This window comes from Alligator sinensis, unplaced genomic scaffold, assembly GCF_000455745.1.
Source record: "Alligator sinensis unplaced genomic scaffold, ASM45574v1 scaffold469_2, whole genome shotgun sequence".
Taxonomy (NCBI): domain Eukaryota; kingdom Metazoa; phylum Chordata; order Crocodylia; family Alligatoridae; genus Alligator; species Alligator sinensis.
The window spans coordinates 169,926-179,876 of record NW_005842988.1 but is presented as its reverse complement, the minus strand read 5'-3'; the positions used below and the strand labels follow the sequence as shown (position 1 = coordinate 179,876).

At 70.2% G+C, this 9,951-nt stretch overlaps 1 protein-coding gene across 1 annotated transcript in view; it reads left to right on the top strand.

Moving 5' to 3' along the window:
* Positions 1-5,697, top strand: part of IL17RE (interleukin 17 receptor E) — a 6,881-nt gene extending 1,184 nt beyond the window's left edge. The window contains exons 2-16 of the mRNA XM_006036632.3: positions 3-76; positions 174-329; positions 495-613; positions 660-771; positions 922-1,061; positions 1,157-1,225; positions 1,508-1,574; positions 1,713-1,900; positions 2,220-2,267; positions 2,592-2,637; positions 2,856-3,004; positions 3,131-3,199; positions 3,300-3,351; positions 3,420-3,527; positions 3,766-5,697. Of these exons, the coding sequence (XP_006036694.2) occupies positions 3-76; positions 174-329; positions 495-613; positions 660-771; positions 922-1,061; positions 1,157-1,225; positions 1,508-1,574; positions 1,713-1,900; positions 2,220-2,267; positions 2,592-2,637; positions 2,856-3,004; positions 3,131-3,199; positions 3,300-3,351; positions 3,420-3,527; positions 3,766-4,409 (2,041 nt within the window). The 3' untranslated portion in view covers positions 4,410-5,697. The remainder of the gene's footprint in view (positions 1-2; positions 77-173; positions 330-494; positions 614-659; positions 772-921; positions 1,062-1,156; positions 1,226-1,507; positions 1,575-1,712; positions 1,901-2,219; positions 2,268-2,591; positions 2,638-2,855; positions 3,005-3,130; positions 3,200-3,299; positions 3,352-3,419; positions 3,528-3,765) is intronic.
* Positions 5,698-9,951: the final 4,254 nt, after the last annotated feature.

The following is a 9,951-nucleotide window of genomic DNA, read 5'->3' as shown; positions in this document are numbered from 1 at the left end:
CCGGCGCGGGGCTCGCCCCTGCTGCCGGGCCCGCCTGACACGTGCCCCTTCCTCCCACAGGATTGCAGAGCCAGCGGTGAGTGCGGGGAGGGGGAGGGTGGGGACGGTGGGGGCGACCCCAGCCCCGTGGGGCCGCAGCCTGGCACCTCTCACCCGATGCTCTCGCCCTGCAGTGGACCACACGCTGCCCCGGCCCCGGTGCCAGCGGGGCCTGCCCAATGAGCCGCTCCTGCCCCCGCCAGCGCTGGCCTTGAGCACGGCCCAGCTGTGCCCAAACCGGCAGGACTGCCAGCCCTGCGTACGCGTGCGCCTGGCCCTGCACGCATCAGGTACAGCTGCCCCGGCAACGTGGTAGGAGCCCCGGGTCTGGGCAGGGCCCGCAGCCCCAACCAGACACGGTCCCTGGGCAGCAGGATACACCTGGGGCGCTTCCATGGGGCCTGTGGGGCAGGGGCAGGGGCAGTGACCCAGGGCTCCCACCCGCTCTCTCCCAGGCCTTGGGGGCGTCCGGGGGCTGCAGCTGCATTTCCTGGAGCTGGGCTCTAACCGGGCCGGCTGGCTGCAGGTGTGGCGACGGCGGCAAGTGGCAGGGAGCGCACTGGTGAGTGCCCAGCTGCTAGGCCGCCCCCTCCCCCTGGGGGCACTGGGGGCCCGGGGCCTTTGATTGCTACCCTGTGGAGAGCGGGCGCCGTGTCCTGGTCTCGCTGGGCACGGTCCCTGACCGGGGCCTGAGCCTCAACCAAACCCTCCTCGTTGCCACGGAGCCAGCAGGTAAGGGCAGGGGTCCCAGCTGGGAGCGGCAGGGGCTGCAGGCTGGCAGGGCCCTGCCTGGGGCTGGTCATGAGCCCAGGTGGGTGCTGGGTGGGTGCAGAGCTCTGGGGAGGGCTCTGCACATGCCCACCCCATGCCCACGGTCTCCAGGCCCCACGTTCTCCTACGAGTGGCTCCCAGCAGCACGGGCGATCGCAGTGTCAGTGCCCGAGGGCCCTGCCCTGATGGTTCGGCTCTGCCACCAGCTAACCCTGGAGTGCGAGGAGTTGCACCGCCCCTTCCACCAGCAGGTAATGCCCCCCTGCCTTCCACGCGTCAGGCTGGAGCATCTGGCCAGGCCGGCTCAGGCACTGCAGCCCTCATGCTGCTCCCCTCCTCCCCCCAGGTGCTGGTGCACGGGGGCCATCGTGCCGTGCTGCCCTATGAGTTCCTGCTGCCCTGTCTCTGCATCGAGGTGCGTGCCCTGCCGGGGCGTGGGCAGGCTCAGGCTTTGCCACCCCGGGGGGAGCTGGGGAGGAAGGACGGGGGCTGCCAGGACTGGGGGTGGTGTGGGGAAGCTGGGGAGCCAGAGGGGCGGTTTGGTGGCCAGTCGCGTGGGGGTCTGTGTCCATGGGGAGGAGCCCAGCCAGGGCTTCCTGCTCCTGGCCCAGCCATGGCAGGGGATGGGGCGCAAGGGCCAGCCTTGTGGCTCTGGGGAGAGAGTCCGTGGTGGCACCTGACCTCCCTGCTCCCCCAGGCCTCCTGGTTGCACCGTGACGGCCTGCGCACCAAGCGCTGTCCCTTCCGGGACCATCCAGCAGCCTGTGAGTGTCCTGGGGCTACGGGGGTGGCTCTGCTTGGGGCAGTTGGAGGGTCTGGCCCAGACGACCGTGGGGCCAGCCTGTAGCCAGGGTCTTGGGGCTGCTGGTATCCCTGGCTGATGCCACGGCCGGTGTCCGCAGATGGGGCTGAGCTGTGGGTGTCAGTGCAGTTCCATGACTACAGCACCAGCGGCCGAGACCAGATGGCCATGGCGCTGAGCGCCCGCTGCCCGCTGCGTGCCACCGCCGCCCTGTGCTGGAAAGAGCGTGATGCCAGCCCCACGGCCTGTCACGACGTCCCCAACTCCACAGCTGCCGAGGATGAGCAGGTGAATGCCGGGCTGGGGGCAGCATGGTCCAGACCCAGCCTGCACCCAGCGCTCTCCAGGGCCCTGCAGCTGCAGGGTGACACGCCCCGGCCCTTGGAGCTGAGGGGCTGCCCCCCTTGGCTTCCTGCAGCTGCAGCTGGGGCAGGGGTGGGGACAGCCCAGCCTGGCCTCATAGGGGCACGCAGCCTCGGAGCCCCCAGCGCACGGGACTCGGGCTGGAGCTGCTGTGAAGTCCCTCTGCGCAGGTTCCCAGGACAGGGCAGGGTGGGTGGGAGCAGGCAGGACTGCTGCATCCTGACATGCCCTCTGTTCTGCCCAGACCTACACCCTGGAGGAGGTGGACGTGCACCCACAGCTCTGCTTCAAGGTGAGCCCACACCGGTCTCCACTTCTGGCACATCCACAGAGGCTGCCCCCACCCCTCCACATCCCTGCCCGCAGGAGGTGCTGGCTGCTCCTGACAGCCCCTGTCCAGCACAGCCACCTCTGGGGCCAGTCTGTAGGTGCCCAGCTTGGGACAGGTGGCCCATGCTGTGATGCCCCATCTCAGTGGAGCAGGGTGGAGGGGACCTTGGGCTGAGCGTCAGCCTGGGCTGGAGCTGTGGGAGGCTCTAGGCCAGACCAGGCGCAGCATGAGGGGGGTGGGGGGACCTTGCAGTGGAGCTCTCGCTGACCTCCCCGTCCTCCCCAGTTCTCCTATGCCAACAGCAGCCATGTGGAGTGCCCACACCGGAAAGGTGAGTCCGGGCAGAGCAGGGCTCGGGGGCTGTGGCTCCTGGTGCTTGGGGCTTCCTGCCATGGGTTTTCCCTGCCTGCCTGCCTCTGCTGCCCTCCCCTGGCAGCGGAGCCAGGGCTGGGGTCGGGGCTGCTCTGTGCATAGGAGCTCTGAGCCCCAAGGTGCAAAAGGGTCGGTTGTAGCCGCCGCAGGCAATGTCTCCATGCCTCGTCCCTGCAGACACGGCCTGGAATGTGTCCATGAGCCTCTGGCCCCTGCAGCTACTGCTGCACTTCACCTCCAGCATCCCAGCGGCCTTCAGCGCGGCCCTGTGCCAACAGCGTGCAGGGCGCTGCGACCCGGCGGCCCCTGTCTACACTGTCACGCACGTGAGTGCTGTGCCCTGTGCAAGGGTGGGGGTCCTGCCCTGCCTGTCAGGGCAAGGGCAAGCAGTGCAAGGGGTGGCTGCGGGACCAGGACAGGGGCTGCTTGTCCCATGCGTCCTCTCCCCACAGGCAGAGGGCTCGCGCCCCGGGGAGCTGGTCCTGCTCCTGCCAGTGCAGATCCTGGGCAGCTGCGTGCTGGTAAGGGCCCCATCCCTCCCCCACCCCTTTCTGCCATGGGTACCCCTCACCCTGGCACCTGGCCATGCTGTGCCAACTCCAGCGCTCTCTGTGCCCCCAGGTGTGGCGCTCGGATGTGCGGTTTGCCCGAAAACAGCTCCTATGCCCAGATGGTGAGTGCAGGGAAGGGGGGGGCCTGGGGATGGCACCGTGGACTCCTCTCATCCACCAGTCATCTCAGTCTCTCACAGGCGCTTCGGGCTCTTGGCACTGGGGCTGGTGCTGGCACTGGTGCTGCTGGCTGCTGTGCTGCTGTGGAGCTGTCGTCGCCTCTGCAAGCTGCCCCCAGGTGAGGAACGGGCACCAGGTGGGGTCCTGGGTCCGTGCGGGTGCCAGGGGCCAGGGCTTCCTGGGAGCAGGGGCAGAGTGGGAGGCAGCTACGGAGGCAAGCACGGAACCAGGGACTGGGGCAGATGGGCGACAGCTTGGGCGCCCTGACCTTCCACCTGCGTCTGGAGCCAGGGCCGGGGCTGGGGCGAGACTGCATACCTGAAGAGGCTCTGAGCCACTGTTTGTCCATCCCGCAGTGGCCCCAGGGCAGCGGCCCGTGCTGCTGGTGTACTCGCCCGACTCGGAGCAGCACCGGCGCCTGGTGTGCGCCTTGGCCGACCTGCTGCACGCAGGGCTGGGCTGCGACGTGCGGCTGGACCTGTGGGACACGCGGCACGTGGGCCAGCTGGGTGCGCTGCCCTGGCTGCACGCCCAGCGTGAGCACGTGGGCCGTGAGCGCGGCACCGTGCTGTTGCTCTGGAGTCGTGGCAGCGCCCGGCTCTACCGCCTCTGGAGGGCAGGTGCCAGGGGCTGCGAGCCCCCCGACCTCTTCAGCGCAGCCATGGGCTGTCTGCTGGGTGAGCTGCAGCAGGTGCCAGGGGCCGGGGCCCCAGGGGACTGGGTGCTGGCCTACTTCAGCGAGCTGTGCAGTCGCCGGGACGTGCCACGGGCCCTGCGCCCCCTGCCCTGCTACCGCCTGCCGCAGGAGCTTCCCAGCCTGGCCGGAGTGCTGCAGGGCAGGCCCCTGCCCCACGGCTGGCTCCAGGCGGGCGCCAAGGCCCTGGTGTGCCAGCTGCTCGCGTCCGAGGTGAGCCAGGGCCTGCGGGGCCACTTGGAGCTGTGCCGCCAGCTGCAGCCCAAGGCAGCACCTGCAGTCCCGTGGAGACTCGGCGGCTCCTGAGAGCCCCTGCAGGACGTGCCCGCGGGCCGGGCCTGGTGCCGCACGGAGAGCCAAGGTCCTAGCCTGGGAGACTGGGGCCAGGGCCAGGCTGCCTTGGAGCCCTGCACTTAGCTGCGAGGTCGTGGATGAGCTGCAAGTCACCAGATGGGAACTGCTCGGGGCCGGTGTGGCTGCCCGGGGAACCCAGGTGCCGGAGACGGTGCGCCCTGCCAGCCAGGGCGTGCCAAGAGCCGGGACCCTGGGCTGCGAGGATGGAGATGGCAGCTCTTGGCTCGTCCTTGGTGCCTTGGAGGAGGACAGATGTGGCAGAGGCAGGGGCTGCTGCGGGGCAGGAGTCTGCCCTAACGGGGCAGGTGCTGCTTGGCTTCCACCTGCCGGGGCTGGGCAGAGCGGGCACCTCCGAGCTGTGCCCATGGGGCCAGGCCGGGGTGACCCGTGGACTGAATAAAAGAGCCTGTGAAGTACAGAGGGCCTGGCTCATCCATGGGGCCAGATGCGCGGGGGGCGCAGTGGGGCTGCCCATGTGGCACGAGGAGGGCCACGAGGATGAGGGCACAGGCCCCATGGGCGTTTGGCAGGTGTGGCTGTCCAGGGGGACTGAGCAGGGGAGGGCCTGGGGGCGTGGGTTGCTGCAGGGCAGCCCTGGGAGCCGGGGTTGCAAGCAGCCCCGAAGCTCCCCAGCCCTGCGGCCGGGGCTGAGCAAGCGACAAGGCTGTCTCCAGGCCGAGAAACGCCGCATGGGGGAGCTGGACACGCAGGCCCCTGCGCTGGGAAGCTGCGGGGGGGCAGCAGGCAACTGCCTGGGTGCCCGGACCTCCAAGGGCTCTGGCTGGGGCCCGGGTGCAGCCAGGCCGAGCCCAGGGCAGTGATGCCATCCCCAGGGGCTGCCAGGATCCCCACACAGCCTGGCCTCGGCCCTCCTGGGAGGCGGTGGGGGCTGGGAGAGCTCCAGGGCACCCGCCTGAGTGCTGGCTCGCAGCCTTGCCCTGGGGGCTGGGGGGAAGAGCAGTGACCAGGCCAGGGAGCCCGGGCATGGGCCCGAGTGTCTGTGGGGAGCCTGGTGGGCCCAGCAGCCCTAGCCCTGACGCAGCTGCGACCTGGTGCTCGACCCTGCCATGTCTGGGCTTGGCATGTTCGCCAGCGCGGACAGCTCCAGTCCAGCCAGGTGCCCCAGGCAGGAGTCCCAGCAGCCGCATCCTGGTGAGCAGAGCTGCCTGGAGACGGGCCAGGGCCAGGGGCTCGGGGCCCCGCAGCTTTAGCCAGCGCGGGCACCGGGCAGCCGTGCCAGACCCCCCAGCTCAGTCCGCGGGGCCCCTGGGTGCTGCCAGGCCGCAGCTCGGAGCAGCCAGGCCCCGCCTCGCCGGTGCCTGCGCTAGGACCCAGGTGCAGCAGGAAGCTGGGAACACACCTGCCCTCTGACCTGCTTCCCGGGAAGGGGAAGGGGAAGGGGAAGGGAGCCGGGACTGGGAGGGACAGACAGGCAGGCCGGACGTGCGCAGGCCGGCCGTGCCACAGGCCCAGGCGCTGAGGCTGAGAGCCGGCCGCCCCAAGCCAGTTCTGCGCCACGGGCCCAGCCAGGCCCCCGGCCCGGGGCTGCCCCTGTGGCCGGCAGGGCCATGGTGGGGTGGCGCAGGCCCCAGGGCTGGTTCTGAGGCAGTGGGACCTGGCGATGCAGGCACTGCTCCTGGGGCTGCTCCTGGCACTGCTGCCTGTCGTGGAGCCCCGCACAGCCTGGCCCTCTGTCAGCTGCTCCCAGGTGCGTGCAGGGGCTGCCGGGCCCCCGGTGCCCTCAAGGGCCAGGCTGGGACGTGGCACCGGGCACTGCGCTCACTGGGCTGGTTCCAGGTGGGCCTGCCCTCGCTGCCAGCCTGCCACCTTGGCCCTCCCCCAGCCGGCAGGGCCCCCGCGCAGCTGTTTGCTCAGCTTAGTCAACAAACCTGCAGCCTGGCAGTGCTGGCACCGCTCCACAAGCCACAGTGGCAGTGACGCCTGGGCCCTGCCTGGGGCTGGGGCCAGCTCTGGGGACCAGCCAGGCAGCAGGGCAGAGCCAGGCCACCCACAAGGGCTCCCACTGCCGCCTGCGGCCCTATGCGGCACCCGTGGACGGACAGGGGTCCTGGCAGGGCTGCTGCGGGGCAGGGCTGCGGTGGGTGGCGAGGTGCTGTGGGGTGGGGGCAGGAGCTGGCAGGGGGGCTTGCGTGGGGACAGGGGCTGGGCTCTGACCTCTGCCTTCTCCCTGCAGGGCCTGTCCTGCCAGCTGCTGGGTGAGTGTCCCCCAACCCGGCCGGTGACCCGGGCATGCTGCCTGGCTGCAGGGTGCTGCCCCAGCAGCCCGGGGCAGGGCTCACGGCTTGCTCCAGTGCCCGGCGGTACAGGCCCCCTCTCCACCCCCACAGAGGCCGACGTGCTGTGCAGCCCTGGCACCCAGGTGCAGCCTCGCGGCCCCGTGCTGGTGCCCACGCAGCTGCAAACAGAGCCGGAGCTGCGCTGCGGGCATGGCCGCGCCTGCTCTGCCTGCCTCCGCGTGGACCTGCACCTGACTGTGCTGGGTGAGGGCCAGGCCAGGGGTGTGTGGGGGGCCATGCTCGGGCTTTGCCCCGCAGCCCAGGGGGAAGGGGGCCATGCCCTCGAGGAGGTGCATGGCAAGGCCCTGGGTGGAACAGGGCTGGTCGGGCAGCAACTCCCTTGGCCAGGTTGGGTGAGCTGGGGGGCACAGGTGCTCGTGGGGAGTTCGCAAATGGCCGCTGCTGTTGCAGGGCCCCAGGAGGTGGCAGCTGATGGCACCAGAGACACGCCTGGAGCAGCCCCTCTGCACCCCAGGGATGGTGGTAAGTGCCCCGTGGCCAGGCCCTGCCCAGCCCTGCCGGGGACTCTGTGCTGCCCCGCTCCTGTTGCCCCCTCTCCCCACAGGAGCCTTGCGGGGCTGGCTGGTGCTTTCGGCCCAGAGCCCATCATCCTCCCGCTGCGCCGCCATCGAGGTCCAGCTGCACAGGGCCATCACGCACCCTGGCCGCACTGTGGTAGGTGGCAGGGCCCAGGGGTTGCAGCACCGTGCTGGGAACCAGGCACTCTGCTCCCACCGCAGGGCACAGGTGCTGGGAGGGGCAAGGTGGGTGCTGTGTGACCCCGCCGGACGCCTGTCCACTCCCCAGGGTTCCTTGCGGTTCCACTGCTTCGAGGCTCCCCTGCAGGCGAAGGTGCTCGTCATGTCCTACACGCAGCCCCTCTACCACGAGGTGCTGAACAAAACCCACCACATGCCAAGTGAGTGCCCCATCCCCCTGGACAGCCAGCCCCTCCCCCTTGGCTGCCAGCCCTGCTGACCTGCACTTCCTCCCTGCAGGCTGCTCCTGGCCGGCAGTGCAGGATGCCATGCAGTTGTGCCAAGGTAGGTGCTTAGGGAACTGCCCACCCTGCTCCCTGGCATCCACAGGAGCTAGAGGAGCCTGGGTAGAGGGACCATTGGGCAGACAGACAGCTCCACGCCAGCAAGCGGGGCCAGGGGTCCCTGGAGGGCGGCGTGGGGCGGGGGTCCCAGCTTCACTCTCTGTGCCTGCAGTGCCCAGGCTGCAGGTGTCCCCGAGACCAACGGAGGCAGTGGTGCAGCTGCAAGTGGAGGTGCCAGTGGCCGTCCCTGCGTGGCTGAACTACACGCTGTGGGTCTATCGCAACCAGACCCAGGGGTGCACCAACCTCAGCAACAGGACCATGCTGGTGAGTGCGGGCTGGGCCCTGGGCCCTCCCTGGGCAGCAGTGGCCCAGCAGTTAAGGCAGGGAGCAGCGGGCAGCTGGACTCCCATGTTCCAGGCCCAGCTCCTCCACCAGCACAGCCCTGGGGTGCCCTGTCCCTGGGGCTGTGCTGCCCGCAGGGGCCGGGGCTGGCTGGGCCCGGTTTGTCAGTGACCAGTGTCTCGTTCCTGGGTGCAGAGTGCACCCCAGAACTACAGCCTGCCCGAGGCCCACATGCTGCCCTGCGTCTGCCTGCAGGTAGGCCCAGCTGAGTGGCACTGGCAGGGGGCACCAGGGGCATGGGGCTGGCAGGGGGTGCTGCTGGGCAGGGGGCTCTCCTCCTGCCCTGCTTCTCTCCTAGGTCTGGCCCGAGATCCCTGACCCGCCCAGGACCATCCTGTGCCCCTTCTCAAATGGTAGGGACAGCTGGACCAGCACTGAGGAGGGTGTGGCTTGGCTAAAGGGGCTCCAGGGATGCCCAGCAGGGCTGGGGCCAGGTTGGAGGCCCCAAGAGGCGCCTCATGTGGGCAGGGGGTGGGCAGGCGGGCAGACCAGATGCATGGCTGCTGCCCAGACCCCCCCACTCCTTCCCTGCAGACACTGCTGCGTGGGCCCGGCTGTGGGCGCAGACCCAGCTGAAGTTGCGTGTCAACAAGGGGACGCTGAGCTACAAGATATCTGCGCCGTGTGACATCTCAGCCGAGCTCATGCCCTGCTGGCGACCAGACCCCGCCGGGCCCTGCACCGCGCTGCCTCAGCTGCGCCAGGCCACCCTGCCCGTGAGTGGGTCTGCCTGCCGGGGGGAGCTGGGCGGCTGGGGGCAAAGCAGGAGGGTGGAGGACGGATAGCGCTGGGCAGGGACAGCATCTCTCCTTGGAGCAGAGCGCCCTGCAAGGGGGTGGGAGGGTGCTTGCCGCGGGCGCCCAGTGGCACAGAGCTAGGCCCTGCGTGGCTGGGGACACACGTGACGCTGCCCCCTCCCCTCTCAGGGGTTACAGGAGCTGGACGCACTGCAGCCTCACCCGAACCTCTGCATCCAGGTAAGAGCCTCCGCAGGGCTCCAGGCCAGCCCCCTTTGCGGCTGAGGTCTGCCGCCCACTCCTGCTGACCCCTCTCTCTGCCAGGTGAGGAGCGAGGGGCAGGTCCGACTCACACAGTGTCTGCAGGAGGGTGAGTACCGCCCCGGGATGGCGCGGAGCCTGCCTGGGGGAGCTCCTGGGGCCATTCCTGGGGGGGCTGGTGGAGGGGCTCTGGCCCCATAGGAAACCTGAGGCAGAGCTGAGGGCCCCGGGGGCAGCTTGCTGCCCTGTGCCCGTGAATGCTCGTTTGTCCTCTGTTCCCAGGCACCCTGCCTGCCCGCCCGGCCGACCTGCTCCTCGTGGAGACCGCAGACCCCCTGGGCAGCACGACCCTCTGCGCTGTGGAGCGGGGCACCTGTGTCCCACTCACCAGCTCCACCAGCATGGTAAGCTGCCCTGGCCAGCCCCGGGCCCCCTGCCCTGCCGGGTTGTGCCCAGGGGCCGGACTCACCCTGGGTCTCCTTGGCAGGACACTGCTGCCCCCGGGCTCCTGGAGCAGCACCTGCGACAGGACGTGCAGTCGGGGCAGTGCCTACAGGTGAGCACGAGGCCGGGCACACGCGGGGCGGGAGGGCCCTGCGCCAGGCCCGGGCTGGAACAAGGATCTCTCCCCTCAGATGTGGCACGTGGAGGGCGGTGCCGCGGGCACAGGCTGGGCCTGCTCCCTGGACAAGTGTGAGTACGTGGGGGCGAGTCCTGCCTGCGGCCGTGCTCAGGGCTGCCCTGGCTCCTGC